The sequence below is a fragment of the Cynocephalus volans genome, chromosome 15 (assembly GCF_027409185.1).
Source record: "Cynocephalus volans isolate mCynVol1 chromosome 15, mCynVol1.pri, whole genome shotgun sequence".
Classification (NCBI taxonomy): domain Eukaryota; kingdom Metazoa; phylum Chordata; class Mammalia; order Dermoptera; family Cynocephalidae; genus Cynocephalus; species Cynocephalus volans.
Window position 1 is genome coordinate 78,787,505 of NC_084474.1, and position 23,336 is coordinate 78,810,840.

General features: G+C 36.7%; 1 protein-coding gene across 4 annotated transcripts in view; it reads left to right on the forward strand.

The window, feature by feature from the left end:
• The window catches only part of NSMCE2 (NSE2 (MMS21) homolog, SMC5-SMC6 complex SUMO ligase), a 248,005-nt gene that overhangs the window by 62,260 nt on the left and 162,409 nt on the right, over window positions 1–23,336 (forward strand). For all 4 annotated transcript variants that reach the window (XR_010021781.1, XM_063079746.1, XM_063079747.1 and 1 more), the window contains one exon: window positions 15,833–15,986. Coding sequence is in view for 3 of the 4 variants with exons in the window: in XM_063079746.1 (XP_062935816.1) it covers window positions 15,833–15,986 (154 nt within the window). In the remaining variant the exon portion in view is untranslated. The remainder of the gene's footprint in view (window positions 1–15,832; window positions 15,987–23,336) is intronic.

Below are 23,336 nucleotides of genomic sequence, written 5' to 3' on the forward strand. Positions count from 1 at the left end.
GAGCATGGGAGCAAACAGCCTTCCCCTCAGCCACCATGTAGCTAGGGTACTCTCCAGTGGTCCCAGGCATGGAAGGCTGGTCTTCCTGGTTCAGAATACTCAGAAGGAAAGGACTTCCATGAAACTTAGCATCGCTCCATTCTCCTTTCATATGTTTTGCTTCCCTTAGGATAGTTAGTACCAAGTATGTATATCCCTCCTCCCACTATCTCCCACCCAGTCCCACCTCCATACACACTCTCACACAAAGACTGGAGCAAGACGTACTTCTTTCACTATACGTTCAGTATTTCATTGTTTAGATTTAAGGGCAAGATAGTCCTTCGACATTAGATAACCTTCACTATCACCAACCACTGCTAGGTTGTATAGTCAAGAGAAGTTGATCTAAATGTGTATAAGAAAGTTGAGATCCTCATTAGGACTTTGCTAGGAAACTTGAATTTGATGTAACAGAATAAGCTGGCAAGGAAGGGAATATAATGCAGGCTTTGTGTACTGAGAGTTGCATTCAAAGGATTACAAAGTCAATCCTAAAGCAAAGAAGCTATGAAAGAAATTGTGCTAAAGGGATGGGAATAGTTTAGACTAGATATGAAAAAAAAAGCAGTGGACTTCTTTTATTTTTCTTTTAGGAAAATACTTTTTATTTCAGGAAACACAATGTTTTCTACGTTAGAAATACAAGCGTTGGAGGCGGTTTTCTCAGTTCCACATGCTTACATGTCTTTGAGGAGGTGAGAGCAAGAAAGGGTGGAACTTTAATCTTTGATAGGAAAGTATGTATTGAATGCCATCTGGGAAACTTTTCTATGACTATCATTTTGCCTGTGTTGCAACTAAGCTGAAAGTCAGTTTGGTTGTTCAAAGTTCTCCTTAATCATGTAGTTAGAATATTTCATTTGATAAACATTACCTGGCTTATCATTTCAAAAACTGCAGGAAGATAGTTTTAATTTCTTTTTTTTTTTGCCATGAAATATATGGCTCAGTTGGTAGGTTTAATTTCTACAGAACATTATTTATTTGTGGACTGCTCATGAGTTTAAGCTGCCTTTTCTTACAAACATAATGTCCGTATCACAAGCTTATGATAATTGTGGTGAATGGCAGCAAAAACTCAGTTCTTTGTGTAAAGATATGCTTAAATAGGTTCCTTTGACAGGCTCTTGGAAATTAGTGCATTATAAGCTGCATTTGGGAGGAGAGTAGAAGAAAAGGAAAAAGACTATTTCTTTTCTCCCAGTTGCTCTTTTTCAAACAACCTGTTACACTCCCTGGACATCTGTCTTAGTCCATTCTGGCTGCTATAGCAAAATACCATACACTGGATAGCTTGTAAACAACATACATTTATTTCTCACAGTTCTGGAGGCCGGGAAGTCCAAGATCAAGGCACCAGCATGTTCAGTGTCTGGTGAGGTCCTGCTTTCTGGTCATAGATGACAACTTTTGACTGTGTCCTCACTAGGTGAAAGTGGCAAACAAGCTCCCCAGGGCCTTTTTTAATAAGGGCACTAATCCCATTCATTCATGAGAGTAGAGCCTAACCTAATCACCTCCCAAAGGCCCCAGGTCTTAATATCATCACTTTGGGGGTTAGGATTTCAACATAGAATTTTGGAGGGTCACAAACATTTATACTGTAGCAACATTGGTTCCATGTAGTTTCATGCTTTCGACCTTTGTTCTCTTTGTTACTTTGGCCTTCCTGTCTAACATACGTAAAGATATATGGTAATAACAATAGAGCATTTTTGTGTGCCTACTGTGTGTCTAACTCTGTACAAGACACTTTATACACATTACCATGTATCCTTACCACAACTGGATATTATAGAGCAGATAATAGAGCATTCTTATGTAGTTGAGGAAGCTGAGGTTGACAGTTACATGAATTGCCCAGGGTTACATACTTAGTAACAAATCCAGTCATTTTCTTATTTGACCTCTCTGCTGTTGATAACTGCTCCCTCCTTCCTAAGTTATTATGTTCCCTTAACTTTTATGACAACACACGTCTGTTTTTTATTCCAGCTTCTGGCTACTCCTCCATACTCTCTTTGCTGGATCCTACTTCATCTCTCCACTCATTCAGTCTTGGTATTCCTACTCATTCTTTGACTCTTTTCTCACATGACACAGTCTTTCTGAGAGATAACATCTATGCTCATAACTTAAATTACTGTTTTTATGTTGCTGAGTCTCAAATCTTTATTTCCATTCCAGATTTCTCTTCTGAGAACCACACACATGAATTTAATGATATATGAAGGTACTTCAGAAAGTTCATGGAAAAACAAGATTGGAGGATAATACTATTTGACATTCTGCACTTAAATGCTATAGGCACCTTAAATTCAATGTCCTAGGATGAACTTTTCCCCTTGGATTCTATAACTTCATAAATGGCAGTATCATCCACCCAGTTTCTCACACCGGACATCTGGTCGTCATCCTTATTCCTCCTAGCTCCTCGTATCTCACATTCCATCTTCAAATTTTACTGATTCTCAGATTAGTTCACTAACCTCCATTGCCATTTTCACAATCTTAAGTCTAACGCAACTTTACTGCATGCCGTTGCTTTCTTCTGCTAGGTTTCCTATCTACTAGTCCAAGAGATCTTTCTAAATTGAAATTTGATGATTTTGACTGCTTTTTCCACAACTTTACCTTCTTCAGTTATTCCTTATTACTCTCAGGATTAAGTTCAGACTCTTTTATGTGGTATATGCCCCTATTTACCTTTGTAGTCTCAGTTTTTACTATCTGTTACTCTAGTTCTTAGAATGTTCTCTTGCCTCTGGCCTTAGCATGCACTATCCACTGGGAGTGCTCTTCTTTCACTTTCAAATAAGTAACTCTTTCTTACCCTTCACACACTGAGTTTAGCTCCTCTTTAACAGCCTTCCCTGACATCATCCACTATCTGTCCGCCAAGTGGAGCATGTGCTTTCATAACACCATGTACTTAATCATTTTTCATAGCATTTGTAGCTATAACTCAGTCCTCTCCAAAACCGTGTCTCAGATATACAACTATCTTCTTTTCATTTCCACTTCATTTCATTCCCAGAGGCATTGCACATTTAACCTTCCAAAACTAAACTCTTGATTTTTTTTTCCCCCAAAAGCTGTTCCTTCAGACTTTCCCATCTCAGAAAATGGCAACTGTACTATTCCATTTTATCAGGCCAAAAACCAGGACTGCCCTTAGTTCCTTGTTTCATAGCTCATATCCACTCCATCAATAAACCCTATTACTTCTACCTTCAAAATATATTTAGAATCTGATCACCTCTTGCTGTTTCTGCTGCTGCTACCCTAATCCATGCCATCATCACCTTTTGCCTAGATGACTGCAGTAGGTGGTTTCCTGCTTCTGACTGGTCTGCTTCTGCTCCTCGACCCCTAAAATCTATTCTCATAATAACAGCCAGGATGATCCTTTTAAAAAGACAATCAGATCATCTCACTCCTCTGCTCAAAACCTTCCCATCTCTCTCAGAGTAAAGCCTCAAGGTCTCCATCATCTGGCCCACTCCACACTCTGCCAATATTTCTGACCTCATCTCCTGCCACTCCCCATCTCCCCTTTTTACTCTGACTCCAGCTCCATGGCTCACCACTTTATTTTCTTCAGGTCTCTGTTCAGATGTCATCTTTTCAGTGAAACCTTCCCTGACCATCCGTCATAGAAGAGCTCCCCCATTCCCACCTTATTTAATTGTTCTCCATAGCACTTATTACTATCTAATTACTCATTACTTTTTTCTTATTATTCTTCTTCTCAACTAGAATGCAAACTCCACGAGGACAGAGACGTGGTCTCTTGTGTTTAATACTGTATTCCCATCATCTAGAGCAGTGTAGCCCCTAGTAGGCTCTCAGTAAATAGTTGGTGAAGTCTAGAGTAGTAGTTAAGTCATGGACTTAGTGATTTAACAGACCTACTGATGCACTGAGTCCCGGCTCCAATACTGAGCTCTCTGTCCACTTGAAGTGAGGCCACTCCTTAGCTTTAGCTTCCTGTTCAATCATATAAAATGTATTAGTTGTTACTTCTCATGTTGTTTGTTTTAGGGGGATTAAATAAGATAGTCCATGTGAAGTGCTTAGTTTGTACCTTGCCAATAGTAAACAATCAATTGAAAGCAGCTGCTACTACTGATGCTGCTATTAATTCTTGTCAAACTGCATTGTAATTGCTTTTTATTTGTCTGTCTCCTCCACTAGATTTTAAGTTTGGCCACATCTTTAACTTTCTATTATAATAATAATGATAACTATGTGACCGTAGAATGCCAGTAAAAAGAATAGCAGCAGTTATCATTTGAGTGCTTACTGAGTGCCAGGGAGTGTTCTCAAAGTCACTGCTTTCCAGTAGAACTTCCTGCAGTGATGGAAATGTTTCTAAATCTGCACTGTCCAGAATGGTAGTCACTAGCCATGTGTGGCTGGCTGTTGACCAGTTGAATGTGGCAGCGTGACTGAGGAACTCAAGTTTTAATTTTATTTAATTTTAATTAGATTTAAGTGACCACACATGGCTAGCAGCTACTGTATTGGATTTCAAAACTCTAAATTCTTTATATACATTAATCCATTTAATACTCATGACGGCCCTTGAATTAAGTAGAGTTATAGATGAAGAAACTGATTTTCTTAGAGGGTAGGTAACTTGCCCAAGATTACACAACTAGTCTGAGGCAGAACTGGGATTTGAAGGTTAAATTCCTAGGCAATCTGGTTCCAGAGTTTGTGTTGGCACCTTCTTTGCTGCACCTCCCTCGTGCCATTCTCAGGAATTGAAGTCCCACAGGAAAAAAGCCAAGGTGACATGTCTGATTTTCTTTCTTTCTTTCTTTCTTTTTTTTTTTTTGGCTACAAGAAGGCCTGAGAAAGTGAATTTCTCATTCTTACCCCAGTGAAGTATCATTCCTAAGGTGAGAAATTCCTCAAACTTAGGAAAGGTGTTGAAAAAATTCAAGACAGGTGAGCTTGAGCATTCAACCTCTGTATACACTTTTCTTCTAGCTTAAATTTATAAGAACAGTGGCAAAAACAACAAAATCCTCTCTCCTACAATACCGTAGCTGTTTTTCGTAATAGTGAAAAACACACTCTTCCTCTTTCCCGAAGGAGAATAATACAACATCATATCAAATTACTGTTTCCAACTTCAAGTCCAGGATATCTGGACTGAGCTTATTCCTTTTGTTAATGTTCCCTTATGGAGCTCTGTAACTAGTGAAACCCCAACTTATTTTTATAAAATATTGAGAGAAAAGGAGCAGGGAAATTAGTTTAAAACATATATATCTATCCAACCAAGGAAGAAATACAGTTGGCCTTCTGTATCGGTGGGTTTCACATCTGTGGTTCAACCAATAGTGGGTTGAAAATATTTGGAAGAAAATTGTGTCTTTATTGAGCATATACAGACTTTTTTTTCTTGTCATTATTCCCTAAACAATACAGTATAACAGCTGTTTACATAATATTTACATTGTATTAGGTATTACAAGTAATCTAGAAATGATTTAAAGTATATAGGAGGATGTGCATACATTATATGCAAATACTAAACTATTTTATATTAAGGACTTGAGCATTGCGGATTTTGGTATTTTCAGGAGGTCCTGGAGCCAATCCCCCACAGATACCGAGGGACGACTATATGATTAGATACTTCAGTCTTAGCTTTTGCTATTGGTCTTGAACCCATAGTTGGTATTTTTTAACTACCCTTTCCCAATACCCATTCTATGTTCTTTTTGCCCTTTGCCAACTCTCGGCTGATTGTAGGAGGTTTCTCTCACCTAAACTTTCATTCATGAGGGATCTCGAGTTCTTGGTGGTTGTTCCTGTATGGAGTTTTCTCTCTCCCATTATCTTTTACTGCTAGAGGTGACAAAACCAGGAAGTGTTCCAGGTTCCAGACACACCTCCCTTTTCTCATTCTGTAGCAACAATCCTATTTACACTTGGTAATCAAGATTTATTACTCCAACCTATTCTGTAATCTCTCTTTTTGTCTGTTCAGTGTCATGAGGAGCTCAGAATTGCTAGGTTGCAGTTTAACCTTCCAAATAGTGGAGGCATTGTTGAGTCCCTTGGTGAAATCATTCTTTGCTTGGGTACTGAGATTGTTAAACCAGCAGAACCAGAGTTTCAGTGATGGGGAAAAAAATTGCAAGTTGGTTATTAGGTGTGATGAGGGGGAGGAGAAGATGCGTAACTAATTCTGCTTTTGTCTCTTGGTCCCTGGATCTCTGTGTTATGGCTATGGGAGAAACAATGTCATATTATTCTCTGGTTCTTAGCATCCTGTGGGATACCACCCTACCTAACCTAATGAAGTAGCACTGGAACTGAATCTTCAGTAGATGATTTCAGCATTCTGAAAGATCATCTTTCTAGATGACGAGGTACATGGTAAGACTGGTAAATCCCATTACTATCAACCCATTATTGTACATTTTCACTGTAAAATCTTGAGTGAGATACCATGATGAATAAGGCTTTCAGTCATTCTGCAGCTAGCAGAAACATGGTAGACAGGAAGGGCAGTTTCAAATTCAGAATGAGTGTCTTTTCATGTAAACTAACAGATGACCACTGAAGGTTAGGGTATATGCCTGAAATCTGTGTGTTTTTATAAAGTTAAGATGGGGTATACAAAAGTTCATTCTGAGTCCTTATTTGGAGGCACATGCAAAATAAAACATTTAAGTTGAAAGGGGATTTGAATGAATTGAAACCATCTGTCACTGACTCACTATGACCTTAGGCAAGACGCTTAACTACTGTGAGCTGCCCATTCCTCATATCTGTGAAATTGGGATAATGATACTCTTGCGTACATAAGGCTTTGGGCCACTCTGAGGAAAGGTGCTGTGCAGGTGCAAAGTGTTAATAACAACGGTAATAATCCTCATCTCACCTTGCACTCAGTATAACCTGTGTTTAAATTGAGCACTATTAAAAAGATTGCCTGTGAAATGGTGTCCTCAGTATTTATGTTGTTACATTCTCTCTTAGCATCTGGAACGTTTCCTTCACAGTTCTTATCATAGTTTGTGATAATCTGTTTGTTTGTTTGAATAATACTCATTTCTCCCACTAGATCCAAAACATCATAAGAAAAACGGGACCAACTTAGTCTATTACTACATTTCCAATGCCTAGCACAGTGCCTACATGTGGTAGACATTCAGTAAATATTTATTGAATGGATGAATAAATGAATAAATAAATAACGTGTATTTCTATGAATTCTGCCAAAACAAAAAAAAAAAACAAAACCAAGAAGAAACCCTGGAGAGGCAAAATCATCAGTTTCTTCCCACCCAGTATGGGAATCCTAATGCTGTATTCTGTGTAAATAAGTGATTCCTGTTGGTCATAATCTTAGTTGGCATGGTGCCATGAAGAATTTATTGGAATAATTTTCAGCAGCATAAATGTTTAGTAACAGATGCACATAGATGGCAGGTTGCCTCATTCAGCTGCCATCTGTTGGACAACTGTCTATTCTAATGGACTGGTCCATTAGAACTAGAGCAATAGCACTCACACATGTTTAAGCTTATTTATTTTCAAAATGTTTCTGGAAGGCTTGAAGGAGGAAAGATATTTTCATGTTTGGTTGGCTGCTACTCAATAATGGTGTATTACAACATGTTGGCAAACTGTGAAGTCCACTCGATGTGTCATAAAGCTTGACCAGGAAATATTCTCTCCTAAGTGTTTTGTCTGAAATCAAACCTATACTAAATAATGGTATTGGGAAACTCAACTATTCAGATAATTTGGTCCAACAGAGGTCAGTGTAGGTTGTGCAATTGGCAACAGAAACTGGCATGAGATGAAGGGTGTAATTCATGTTGTTCATCATTCTTTTTTTTTTAAACAGGGCAAAAGCAGTGTAGTAAACTCTGTAGAAAATATAGTGTGTCTCCATGTGTACATGCAATTAGGTTAAGCCCAGTGAAAGCATAATAATGGTTGTCTGCTTGGACATACCTTTTAATAAAAGCTTTACGAAGCTTTTTTGCTGTGCAAAGGTGGAGTCAGTGTTGGCCTATATAAATTTACTCTGTGTATGACCAGTTGGATTGGTGATGTGTCATGAGTGTGGCCAACTTCCATAAATGTTTTAGTGCTTAGCATGATGCCTGGTGCCCAATTGGGACTCAGTACATATTTGCTTACTCAATGTGCTAGGACCAATTGAGTCAGTTCCCTTCAGATTTCCAGCTTGAAAGCAGGTCCCGTAGTCTTAGATCAAGCTGAGTATGAATTAGAATTTGAAACATTTAGTGTGTACTAAGCAGAACACAAAGCAAATTGCTTATCACTAGTATGTTCCCATAATAAAATTCTAAAGGCTATGTGATTTAAATAATTGGTGTATGTTACTTTGGGAGCCAAATATCTAACAATAGCTGTTTTGGAGAGAGTATATCCACATGAATCTTAGTTCATTTATAGGAATGACTAATTTTATGCTAGAATCTCACATGGATTCAAAAAGTGTCTGAATGACTCAGCCCATTAATATCCTTAGCTCCTGTGATCGCCCCTCCCAGTGAAATGATGGCTATAAGGCAATAATGATAATTGGAGGAGGAGATGACCTTGACTTTGCCCTGTGGCAATAAAATGACACACTTTGAGTAATTACACATGCATACTGTGTTATTTGACAGAAATGAGGTATATTATCATCATATAAATATATTTAGTATTTATGTCAAAGCATGGTGAAAGTAGTATGTAGCTTCAATATGGGTGAGGCCTGAGTTTTATCTATTTCTACCATTATCTTTTTTCCTAAAACAGCTGGCCTCTGTTCAGAGGGACAGAGCCACCATAGGACCAATTTACTTGTTAACAGTTAGCTCATTGATTGCCTTCCCCTTGCTGATGTAAGAGAAATGCTGCAGTCACAGAACTGTCAGGGCCTAATTAAATGTAGCTAAATATAGCAGTTCTCCCTTATCCACAGTTCAGCTTTCTGTCCTTTTAGTTATCCGCTGTCAACTGCAGTCTGAAGATACTAAATAGCAAATTCGAGAAATAAATAATGCATAAGTTTTAAATTGCATGCCTGAGTAGTGTGAAGAAATCTCACATCAACCCTCTCCATCCTGCCTGGGAGGTGAATCATCCCTTTGTCCAGTGTATCTACACTGTATATGCTGTCTACACCTAGTCATTTAGTAGCAGTCTCAATTATCAGATTTAAGAAAAAGCAAAACTTTGTATAATATAGAGTTTGGTACTATTTGTGGTTTCAGGCATCCACCGGGGGTCTTAGAGAGTATCTTTTGCAGATAAGGAGGGACTACTATATTCCCAAATGATTTTGAGTGAAAACTGAGCAGTTCATTGAAGAGTCTATGGAACTTTTGGTGCTTTATGTTTTTCTTCCTGTTACTGCTCCACCTTTTTTGAAACAATTCATTAAACAAAGATCTGGATATGTGGAGTCAACCTTTGTGCATATCTCACTCTAGCTAGAGTTACCAGTGACTCAAACCAAGCCTAATGGACACTTCTCAATCCTCATTTTGCTTGTCTGCAGCATTTGACAGATCTTGAAATTCCTTCCTAGATTTTTTAGACACTTTCTTTTGGTTGTCTTCTTAACTCTTGTACTTTTTCTTTCTTAACTCTGCTAGCTGCCACTTAAATGTGGTATTATCCAGAATTCTGTCTTGCTCTTTTAAAATTTTTATTTATTCAGTCTCCTTGGTGATTCCATTCATTTCCATGGTTTCCATTAAAATCCATACGCTGATTCCTCCATGTGGGTTTCCATGTCAGTCTTGCTGAGCTACAGACCTGTATATCCAGCCATCCTAGAGACATATATAATGATCCTAGTAATAATAATAATAACGACAGCTACCCATTGAATACTCTCCATGTCAGACAGCTGAGTGCTCTATTGCTTCATTCCATGTATTCCTCTTAGCAACACTATGAGGTAAATACTGTTTTAATGTTCTACTTACAAGTGAGGAAACTAGGGTTAAATATATTTAGTGATTTTTCCAAGGTCATTCAATTAGTAGCAGAGTCGCAGTTTTGATCTCAAGTCTAGAGCCCAAGTGTTTAATCATAAACAATGGAATCTATTGGAATCAGTGGAATCTATTCCTTTTTCCTTTCTCCTTCATGCACACCATCTTCTGTTACTTCTGTTCTGCTTGAAAGAATCACATTTCATCCCGTAGAAGTCTGGGAATTGCACTAGACCTTCTAATATTATGGATACAAACATACTTTTATTTAATTTCCAAAATATATTGTTTGCATTAACTAGAGGTGTCAAGCTCGTGGCATTCAGGCTGATGTATTGTTTGGACTATATATTGTTTTAAAAATCAGAAAATGTCTCATAAAAATCTGGTTTTCTAACTTTTCTTTAAAAACCTAGACTTGTATTCTCACATGGCAGCTGTCACGTGGAACCAAGTAGCAGCTTTCCTCCTACCTGGGGCTTGTACCATCCACTGCAACACAGTCCTCGCCACTTCCTATTGTCCTGTACTTATTGTGGGTTTCCTTATATCCTTGCTTGTCTAGCCCTCTAGGCATTTATGACACTTGGTAAAGACAATTGTTTTGCTTTCCCAGCTGGTCGTCATCTTCTCTGTTTTTTGCTCTAGTATTTGAATGATTTTCCATGAAAGCTATAACTTGCTTTCTCTTAGTGTTTTTGATTTATGTTTCCTCGTTGGCTTCTTCTCAGTTCATAAACATGTTAAAGTCTCTATGCTGAAGTTTAGAAGGAAAAAAGTAAAATGTTTTGATCATCTACTATGTGCCAAAGTTAAACACAAACATGATTAAGTCTTCACAGCACTGAAGTGGGTATTTCTGATTCCTAAGTAAGAGATGAGAGAAATCCAAGGCCCAGAAGGATTGTCTCAAGATCCACAAACCGGGGTAGACCCAGATTTGTCTAATCCATGTTTTTTCTCCTCCATGATGTCTACTTCACTTCAAGCTATTATTATCCTTTATGCAGATAAACAAGTCTCTTTAGCTCCCTCTTTCCCATGATCTCCTTCTCATCACTTTGTTCTTCCTTTGCCACCAAACTTCATTCATTTGTTCACATAGAATTCCCCTAATCCCTTTTCTCATGCCAACACAGTATAATGCCTTCCTGTAATTCAGTCATACATCAGCAACAAACTGTGTACCAGACGCCAGGGAAATAAGCCTTGCCTGAGAGAAGTTTCATAGGCTGGTTTGTTGAGAGAGAACGATAGTTCCAGTGCTGTGTGCTAAGTGCTTAGTAATTAAATACAGTTGTCTTTTTTTAGCCCTTTTCTTACTTGAGCTGCCTCGTATCATTTTTTCCCAAAGGACAAGCACCTCTCTTAAGGAAATTTTTCTTTTCCTTTCTGTAGTGTTCCTCACTCCTGCTTTTTCTTCTTTACTTTTGTAGAATTCCTTTTCCATCTTTTCTTTTCTTCCCATGTGCTCATTTTAAATGTCTTTGCAGCTGACTACTAGATATCTCCACTTAGATGTTGTACAGATTCGGCAATGCCCACTGCTTTCTTCAAGAAAATGGCATTTAACTCGTTGCCCACATTAAATATCTCGGAGGCACTATCAACCCCTTGTCTTTTTCTCACGATAAAACTTGGCGATTTTGCTTCAAAAATAGCATCACAGTCTGAGTTGCCTGCCCCTCTGCCATTAGTTACATGTAGCAATAACTTCCCTCTTTCTCCCAATCTGCAGTGCATCATTCAGGAGTTAACTATAGCAATCTTTTTTTTCTTTTTTTAAGTTCTCATGGTATGATTACTTTACTCCTTAAAATCATTTAGTGTCTTTCTCCACTGCCTATCAGGTCAGGTCTCAGTTCCATAGCCTGGCTCTCAAAGCTCTTCACCATCTGCTCCCAATTGACTTTTCTGTTCTTCTCTCCTTTTAGCTACCATGCTTAGCACATAGAGGGCACTCATTGACTGTTGGATGGGTAAGTGATGGTGCACAAAAACCTGACTTGTTCTCTCCCCAGGGCAGTTTTAAATTTTGATTATGTAAGTATGATGTGTGCTGTTCGCTTCTCAGTAGCTTCTCTCATTTTTAAGTTATAATGGTATAAAGATTAATAATCTATAGCTGTTTGTAAAATTTTGGTTTTTGTTAACCCAGTATATGGGCTGAATTATGTTTCCCTGAAATTCATATGTTGAAGTCCTAACCCCTAGTACCTTAGAATGTGACTGGATCTGGAGATAGGGACTTTAAAGAGGTAATGAAAGTTAAATGAAATCATTGGAGTGAGCCATAATCCAAAATGATTGGTATCCTTCTAAGAGGAAATTTGGACACAGACATATACAGAAGGAAGTCATGTGAAGACGCAGGGAGAAGACGGTCATCTACAAGCCAAGGAGAGAGGCCTCAGAAGGAACCAACCCTGCTGACATCTTATCTTGTACTTCTTGATTCTAGAACTGTGAGAAAATAAATTTCTCTTGTTTTAGCCACATAATGTATGGTTCTTTGTTATGGCAGCCATAAGAAACTAACACTTATAATTCACTGGGTTTTTAAGTCCTACATTTAGGGGTTTTATCCTTGAGAAAGGGATTGACCTTAGGATGTAATAGATCTCCTATCTCAGATTTCTCTGAGGCATTTGAAATTTGTCCTAGGAAAAGAAGATCATCCTTATCTTTTTCATATGAGGTAAAATACATGATCAGGTACTCAAAAGAATTTCTTTTCCCTCCCCCTTTGTCTATTTTTCTTAAAAAATAGAAACAAAGCAAGAGAGTATTAAAAATAGTTAATCCCCATTTATTACATTGATTTAAACAGATAAAGAGTTTAGTATTTTCCATGCTTTCATTTTGATAACTAGAGTACTTTAAGTTCTCTTTGCAATGGATAATTATGCCAACTGCACCATCAAGCTTTCAGAGAAGATATTGCTGCAGTGAATTTATGTGTTTTACAACAGTTTTCTGGGGGTTCTCATTGTGGGGGGGAACCCATCAACTCACTAAATTTGGTTATTCAGGTTTTCCTAGTCATATTTCAGGTTGCTATGTTGTCTGCCTCAAAATACCTATCCCCTTCAGCCTCACCCTCCTACTGCCTACCCAGTCTTCTATCCAACTCCCCAGCAGCGGTTGTAGTTGAACTAGGGAAATTAAGTATGTTGAGTGTGTTCTTTGTTGGAAAAGAACATTTGAATTTTACTTATCATCTGTTCAGATCAGAGCTTTTCTGATCATCCCAGATTGCATAATTATTTCAGACTGATCAAAGACCTTAAGAAGGCTCATCTGAATGTCTTCCTATAAAGTTACCATTAAAATTTTAGGTGGATGTGAGTCCATTTTATATTTTGCTGTTTGTTTTTCGGCACCTGTCCAGTAAGGGGATCTGAACCCTTGACCTTGATGTTATAACAGCGTGCTCTGACCAACTGAGCTAACTGGCCAGCCTCCATATTATTTTATAAATTCAGAAAGAGAACCTATAATCATTTTCAGAGGAACCAGCCATTTATTTTCTAGGTCTACTCTGAACTTTTTGTACTACAATTTTGATTGAACTTGTCTCATCTTGTTCTATTGTGTAGAGGTAGAGGATAGCTAGTCACCATGTATAATAGCTCTTATTCTTGAGATATAAGGCATTATTAAATTGCCTTTCTACTTTCTCTTTTCCATACTGAGATTTATTGGCTCTTTAGCCTTACAAGGATTCATTTTTAAAATTCTTTTTTTTTTTTTTTAAGAGATGACTGGTAAGGGGATCTTAACCCTTGACTTGGTGTTGTCAGCACCACGCTCTTCCCGGTGAGCGAACTGGCTATCCCTGTATGAGATCTGAACCTGTGGCCTTGGTGTTATCAGCACCACACTCTCTCAAGAGAGCCACGGGCTAGCCCCCCATTTTAAATTTTTAATTTCATATAACACTTATCACTAAAGCCTCTCTGTGTTTTTCACTACTATCTTTGATGGTGAATTCTGCACTGAGTATCATCAGTACAAGGGAAAAACAGTTTCTACACTCTGTACTATAAATATAAATTTTAGGCATTTTGGTTTTATGCTTAATTCTTATTTTTGATTTAGCTAATCAAAAGGCATAGCAATTAAGCAAAAGAAGATTATATAATTTTTTCTCCATGACAGAAGGTAATCAGAGCCATAAGTTACAGATAATCTTTGACTTCATATGCATTGATACTCAGATTTAGGGAGATTAGAAATATATCCCAATGACTAGAACCAAAAGCCAAGAATTTTCTGTATCTATCTTGTAGGCTTACCATTGCCTCTAACTTATTGGATGATATAAGATAAGTCACTTAACTTCTTTCTATATCATTTTATTTCTTTGTGAAACTGGGATGAGTAGATCAAGATTAGATGATCTCTAAGTTGTCTTCCAGCCCAGAAATTGTACTGTGTACTCTACTAATAATAATAGTAGTTGATAAATTTTGGCTTTTAGTGGGTACATATTTTTGATGCTAATAGGATTAATTTGTTTGAAACACATATGTCAATTATTACCTAGCATGTGCCAGACACTAGCAGTAAATACAGTGATAAATCAGACATCTTTCAAAGAGTTTACTTTTTATTAGGGGAAAAATGCATATAAAAATAAGAGCAATTGAATATTACAGAATCTCTCTAAGGCATATCAGGGCACAGTGGAGAGTTTGGTGAGTTTTGCTTGGTGGCTACTTAGTATCAGAAAAGGGCCAGAGATGAAAGGGATCAATTATGAAGGAGGGCCTGAAGAGAGTATTTGCAGTGAAGGGGGTCAGCGGAGGGCAGCAGCTTGACTGTAGTGGCCAAAGCCTGAGGATGAGGATGTAGAGACAGTGACTCCTTTTTTCCTAAGGAGCTGGAATATAAATAGAAAATAACCGGGGGGAGGGAACAGAGATTATAAGAGATTGTTTGCATTTAAATATGAGATTGAAGAGCCAGTGTAAAGGTTTTTGGAGAAGGAGGCTATAGGGAAGGAAAGTTTGTTCTAAAGGAGTTGAAGAAGATGTAATTACAATCAAACTTAAGAACAAGGTTGAGGATGGATAGAGGGATAGATAGATATGTGATAGTGCAAACACAGCAAAATATTAATTGCGGCATCTAGGAAGTAGTGAATGAGTGTTCACAGTATAATTCCTTCTACTTCTCTCCATATTTGAAAATTTTACAGTTTTGAGAAATAATTCGATTACGTGGGGGTCAGGGGAGAACATAGTTTGAGAGTTTAGCCTTGAACAGAACAAAGAAGGACACTTATTCCTTGTTGTGGTAGGAAATTATGGAAGGTTAAAGCCTCAACTTCTTTGTAAGATAGGAGTTACTCTTACCTGCTGGCGCAGAGGGCCGGAGAAGAGGAGCGCTGAGAAGGAAGAATGGAATAGCCACTGTGGCGAGTGGGAGAGGGGACTGAACGGACCTGGGGAAAGGAGGAAGTGGTGGTGCTCAGGTTCCGGTGGAGTTGACACGTTGTGAGATTTCCCCTGGGAGTTATCAGTATACATTACATTATCTTAAGAGCATTGAAGGGCTCTTAAGAAAGAGAAAGTAGGATGAGTAGATGAAGTGAATGATTCCCTCCGCTATTTCCCAGTAGTCTGTTCTGGAACAAATCCCAACTTCTCCGGTTCTTTGTTCAGGAGATTCTGTTTTCTACCTCATTATCTTTTTATTTGAATTATATGAGATAAACATAATGTTAAAAAAACTTTGTGTACACTGTTAATGTTAACATTTAACTAAGATAATTCTATTGTCTTCCTTAGGTAAAAGAAGAACGTCCAGAAAAAATACCAGACTTAAAATTATTAGTGGAGAAGAAATTTTTGACTTTACAGAGTAAGAATTCTGACGCAGACTTTCAAAATAATGAAAAATTTGTGCAGTTTCAACAACAGCTTAAAGAACTAAAGAAACAATGTAAGTCAATGTGCTTTGCTTTGGTTTGGCTTTTTGAAATTAGGGAACTGACTTGATGAACAGTCCCCAAAAACTTTTTAAAGTTTGCTTATCTGCTTGGCTTGATCCTCCTTCTAAGTTGCTTTTTATTGTTGTTGCAATTCTGTATTTTTGTCTAACTTTCGGTTCATATCAGCCTATCCATTTCTGAAAGCCAACAGTTTCCACAAAGTGTTAAGAAAATTCCCCAGCAGCTATAGAAAGTTACGTGTATTGTCCCGCTGCTGGGGAGGGGAATTGGGAAAACAAAATAAAACTGAAAATTGTTTTATTAAAATAACAATGGTATTTTTCAAATCTTACACTGCTGTGCCAAGATTTAAAATAACCGTACTTCGGTTCTAGTTTTGCTGCTTTGGAGTAATATTAGCAATATTTTCTCAGAAGACTTTTTTCTTCTCAAATATATCTTTTCTGCACAGTAAAGTACATATGGTCTTTCCCGTTTTTCCATGTGATCCACATAATTTTATGTAAGTTGATTTTTTTACATTAGCATCTGTTTAGTTCTACATTCTTTCCTTCTTTTAGGATTGAGGCTCTTTTATTTCTTAAAGAATTGAATTGTGAAGCAAATAACTTTTTCTTTTTTTAACTTTAGTTTCCTATCACCTTCACTTACATCACATGGAGCAGGACTATTGTATGATATGAGAGATAAATTTGCTTCATGTCTTTATATGTACTCAGTGTAGGGATTCATATGTTGAAATAGGCTTTCTTTTAAATATAAAGCATTTTCTTTAAATTGATGCTGAGATCTCAAAAAATGAGTGAGGAAGCTGTTTTACTTTTGTCTATTTTTCAAATAACTTAAGTTTCACAATTTGGAATGTTTTGCAATCATGATGAGACTTTGGCTTTTACTGTAGATTTAAACAGTAAGCACTTTCCCCATATTTTAAGGCTAATTTGTGTTCTTCATTGAAGATCACAATAACTAAAATCTTTCTAATGTAATTTGCACTATTCCCCCTAATGAGTAATAATCCCCAAAACAGATAATATTTTTTTTCTAATCTTAAAGATGCTAGTGAATTTCAGTTTTGGTGTTGGTCAAAATAGCCAAATGTATTTTATTTTACTACTTGGAGCCAATACTCAAATTATGGCATATTTAGCATTAAATCATAATTCCTGATTTTTAAGGTGTTTTATAATAGAGACTGAAAGACAAATGCCCCCAAATATAAATTTCTTCCTCTGTTGTTGTTTACAAAATTATTATTCCATAAGAGAAATGATAAAAACTTTCAGAATCGTATACACATGGGGAAACACTTTCTAGTTAAGAGCATAAAATTCAACAAAATGATAAGTGATGGAATCACAGTTATTGTTTCTTTAATATACAAAGAAAGAAAGAAAGAACAGGTTTCACCAGGCCAGCAGTACACATTGGTTGGATAGACAGTTAAATCTTATGACAAAGTAAATTTATATTGAAAGCAATGCTTCCTCATGTAAGTTTTTGCTGTATGTTATAACACTGGAATTAAAACAACTTTCCCTTTTATTTCCCCTAAAATATTCTGTCAGGTGGCTTCATGTGGTGGGCAGGTCTATGTGCACTCTGCTGGCAGTGATAAGTCATCTGTAGCTCTGCACCTGGTTCTCAGACTTTTTGGTCTCTTGCTCCCTTTACATTCTTAAAATTTAGCAAGAGCCCCCAGAGAATTTTTGTTTACGTGAGTTTTTTCTGTAGGCATTTATCATATTAGAAATCAAAACAAATTTCAAAAATATTAATCTTTAAACAATAATAAGCTCAGGGAGAGGGAGGGGGATAAGTGAGAAATTAGTTAAAGGTCACAAAGATTGATTATGTTTTGTGAACACGAGTATACTAATTATTCTGATTTGATCATCACATTTTGTACACATGTATTGATATTAAAATCTGTGCCCTACAAATATGTTTCAATAAAAAAATAAAAAAATTATAAGCCCATTACATGTTAATATAAACAGCATTTGATGTGAAATATAACTATATATTTTCCAAACATAAAGAAAAATTATTTTGAAGAGTGGCATTGTTTTACATTTCTGCAAATCTCTTCAATTTCCGGCTTAATAGAAGACAGCTAGATCCTCATATTTGTTGTGATAAGTTGTTTTGATGGAAGTATACAAAGGAAATCTGGTTTCAGACACTGGTAATTGGACTTGCTGAAAAGATCTTGCAGACCATCAGAAGCTCTCATTTTGTGAACCCCAGATGTAGGCTAGAGTCAGTAAACTATGGCCTGTGGGCCAAATCCAGCTTGCCTCCTGTTTTTCTATGGCCCACAAGCTAAGGATGGTTTTTTTATTTTTAAATTGTTGGGGAAAAAAAATTAAAAGAGGAATAATATTTTTTGAATTATGAAAATTGTATGAAAATTCGATTTCAGTGTCCATAAATAGTTTGATTGGAACACAGACACACTCGCTCATTTATGTACTGTCTATGGTGCTTTCACACGATTGTGGCATAGTTGATAGTTATGTCACAGACCATCTGGCTCTCAAAGGTTATAATATTTACTCTCTGGCTCTTTAAAGAAGTTTACTGACCCCTGACCAAACCATATTCAGAAACAAGAACAGTTTTTATTGTTTTTTTTTTAAACTTTAGATTTTTTTCCCTAAATACTGTCTATTTGTCCCGGGTATGGTCAGAGCATTTGAGAGCTATTGTATATGAATCACTGTAGTTGAGGCTCTGAAATAAATAAAAGGCAGGAGGAGCCCTGTACTTGGAGATGACAATGTGTACAAACACGAAATAAATTGAGAACCATTAATAACATATCAAATCAAAAGCAAAGAAAAGCATCAGAAACAATATATGACCTAAGTGAGGATAATCAAAATAGAAATGCAGATTTTATCTGCCAAGCTAATGTTGCCAGTCAAATTGATAGGGGCTGTCTGGAGCAGTATGTTCAGGAAGATTCTGAGACCGGCTTCAAGCCCAGCAGGAAAGAGTGTGCTGAAGGATTACAGTGAGAAAGGAGATGGCCAGTACAGATGTCTAGTATTTACCATCCCTACAATACAAACCTAACAGGTACACTATACTCATTTAAAGATATTATTACTCTAAAGGTAATATATTTTAGTTGCACATAATTTTTTAATAGTTGTGTCTTATAGATATTATGAGGCATTAGATCCAACTTCTTTGAATAAATCATTTTATCCATTGGACACCCAGTGTCCTGTGTATTAGAGATACTTAAGTCTGCTCCAACTTACTACTTGGAATTATTACCAAGATTAAATGAGATACTGACTCTTCATAAACTCTGAAAGCTTACTTTAGACTTAAGTTATTATTGAGTAAGAGCTAGTATAGCCTAGTGGAAAGAATGTGGCTGAGCAGCCAGAAGACATGGGTTTGAGTCACTTACAAGGAGCCTGGTTGGTCTACCTGCAGATACCACTCATTTTTCTTACTTCTGATTTTTGGAGTCATACAAAATCAAGATTGATTGAAGATAACTTTTACACTTCCAGACAAGATGACTAGGATAGTGATGGTGGTAATAACTGAGTTAGAAAACAATTTCATAGAAAATAATTCTGCTTCCCCTAAATAGTATTCATATTCTTACTAACCTAAGCTATAAAATAAACAATATGATTTGATTTAAAGCAGACATAACTAGACTTTCTTGGATGAAAAAATTTTAACTTATCTAAATAATATGTTAATTTTCTCTCCTCCTTTCTGTAAACTGTCTCCACTGTTACAACTCATGGTTTATTGCAATTTTAACACCAGGAGAACTTAATTAGAATGTGAGAACACATCTGTATAGACACTTTCTCAAGTCATCAAGCAATCTTTCTCGCATTCTTTATTCAGTTACCTATTGTATGATTAACAGGTATCATAGGTTTCAGTGTAGATCAGCAAAGGCAGAAATTGCAATGGGAAATAAGTGATACTTAGAAACTTTCAAAATTTAAAGGCTTTGCTTTTTGGTCAAAAATAGAATTGACTGTGAATCTGAGATTTTTAGTATAAAATAATATGAAATGTAATTTTGTTGGTACATGTAAATATTAAGTAAAGGAGAACATGTCTTTTTTTAATGAAAATTTGCTAATCTGAAGATATTCACCACAAATTTAGATAATATATTTAAGTCATTATTTATGCAGAATATAAGATGGAGATAATTGAATCCATGAGTGAAATGTAGGAATCGTTTTGAGTGACAATGATATTTGTATCAGACATATATAGAGACATAGGAATTTACAATGTAATCTAGTAATTATGTGCATTCACTTTAAGCACACCCAGTCTAGAACTCAAAATTGATAAAATAGGGTGTGGCCATTCCCAATACAAAAAGATTCACTCAAGAATGCCATTAAGTAGGAGTTCCTTTGCAGGAACATTAGAATACCGTCACTTTACTATTCCTAGTTGGTAGCTTTTCCTTCAGCATCTATTCAATACCAGTGTAGTTGCATGACGGTAGGGATTTTTGTGTTTTGCTTACTGCTGTATTCCTGGAACTCCAGTACAAGGTCTAGGCAAATAGTATTACTACAGCACAGGTCCTTGATTGTCATGAGAATCTTTGGGAGAATGGTCATATGTCTGAGAGCTTCTGCCCTCTCTACAGAAGACACTAGTCACCCCTGCCAGCCTGTCATTGCTGTGAGCAGGTATGGACCCACTGTTATCAGATCTTCAGGGTCTTTTGGAAAACCCAGAAACCAAGCTGATTATTTTTCAGTGACTAGATTTTTAAAACACTATGCAAACAAAATTATCAGTTTGGGACCTTTGGCTTTACTCTCTCATGATACCATGTTTTAGTGCCTTATGAGGAACTTTAACAAAAGGTCTCAGCCACTTACTTTACTGTTAATTTGGCTAGCTGACAGTAGATTATGATTTCTTCAGAGAAGGGGATGTTTTACTATATATATATATATATATATATATATATATATATATATATATATATATATAGTAGAGGCCTGTTGGGTTCTATTGAAAAATCAGATGGGGGTTTTGTGATAAGGGGCTAGGTATGGAAGCCCCTCCCCAGATTCAGGTGAACAGTATGGTTATAAAGAAGACTAGCCACTGGGAAGGAGTATATGAGTTTTGAAACTTGGAAAGAGAGAGATGAGGAAGAAACAAAGTTAGTGCCAAGATGGAAAACGTTTAGCTTTGCTTAGAAATATGTTGAGTACATTTAAAGTGGGCAGAGTGTTGACCAAGCTGACTTCATCGTGATACTCTTCAGTGAACTACAGATCTCTTAATTTGTCATAAGCTATAACTGTTTATCCAAATGATGTGGCCTGCAGTGAACTAAAGCACAAGACCCTCTAAGGCAAGAATAATTTCTAATTTATTTCTATATTCCTTTGTTCCTCATATATTAGGAACTCTGTTAATATTTATAGAACAGAATTATTTAACAGAGTAGAGAAGCTGCCTAGGAAAAGAGGGTCAGAACCTAATTAAGGCAATCTGATGATAAAAGTCCTTTCCCTTCAGTAATATATCGTCAGTAAAGAAGAGAAAAAGTAGAGCGAAAAAATGAGCATTTGTAGAGTTGGGACCTAAAATCAGCAGAAAAGGTTAAAACTTTATGTTGTCTTCCTTAGACTGCTCAAAAGTTAGTACACATGATTTTGTGTATATAACCCTTTACAGTGATATATTGGTGCAAATACGTAGTATATATAGTAATATACCGTTATTAATACCATAAAGTATGGCTCACTTTGTGACTGCTTGGAACATGTAAATGAGTTATAAAAGCTTAAGTTTGCTGCCTCTTCTATAGATGGTTTTGTCGTCTCTGTGGCCCTTCGTTGGTCTCTGTGTTTTCCTTGATGATGGGTTGAAGCCATCTTCATTCAGTTGCTGGGTGACTGTTAATTGCTGGCAAATGCTGAAAGTTCTCAATTTCACAACCAAGATTGACCTTTTTCAGGCTGGATTGTATCCCTGGCCTGAAGACTTATGCTCATTGAAATTTCTCCTCTATGCAAATTTTCTATTCTTTGTGTATTTGCCTCTCTCCCCCTTCCTCCTCTCTGAGTCAGTATCTGTCTGACTCCCTTCCGTGTGTCTCTTTCCTCCCCTCTGCCTTCCTTGTTTCTTCTACCCATACAGTTTCTCTTTTCTATAAATATTGACTTACATTAATGTAGCTGAGAATGGTATCATTTCCATCTTAATGATGCAGCCTCAGAGAGGTAAAGCGACATGCTCAAGGTTACAAACCTGGTAAGCAGTGAAACCAGGAGAAGAGATGCCAGGATGAAGAGAGAACATTGGAGAGAGGTGTAGCTACCCTCCCTCTACTGTTTCATAAAGTTGTTACTTCCCAGGAATGTTTACATTTTAAAGCAGATTTGAGGTACCAAATAAATAATTAAGTGAAGAAAAAAGAAAGAAGAAAAAATTAATTCAAATTAAAGGATCGATTCTGTAGTGGTGGAGTTTTAATCAGGTCATTAAGATATCAGGGAGCTATTCTGTAGCAAGAAATTAACTTTTCTGCATGTCCTTTATGCTGAGCAATAAAGACACCCCTGCATTCATCTTAGGTTTGCCCTATTAGTATTGGAAAATAGTTAAAAGCCATAGCCAGGCTCTGCATAATGTCTAGTACATAAGGAACTTAATGAGTGCTTATTGAATTAATGAATAACAATGGGCATTGTTTGAGTGCCTACCTATGCATGGGGTATGGTGTTTATGTACATTATTATTTACCTCCCACCATTTTATAAGCTGGCTATATCCATTTTTTAGATTAGAAAATAGGCAAAGAGAAGTAGTATAACTTGCCTAAAATCCTAAGGGCTGAAATTCAAACTTAGGTTTGGGTAACACCAAAGCTCATTATCTTTCCCCCATATCACACCAACTCTTGAAAACACTAGTGTTTTTCTTTCTCTCAATTTAAGCATTTCATTCACTTGATCTTTTTAGGTCTCCCAGATCACAGAACTGCATTGCTGTACTCTCTTGACTCTTGTGGGAGTCTGCTTCATCAAGCTGAGAGGACTGATATCAGGCATTACATTAGCAGTCCTCCTTTTCCAGATCCCATGGTTTGGCAATATAATCAGTATATAGTACCTAAGAATGGCATTTCTAATGTGAATAGTTGCTATGTTATGACAGAAAAGAGTAGAATATTTATTGAATCACTAGTTTAGAACAAACTCCATGAAATTTATTTCAAGCATAACAGTAATCTCTTGCACATACATCATCTTGCTCAATCTTTACAATACCCACATGCAAAACAGGAATGCATGAAAAATGCAGGT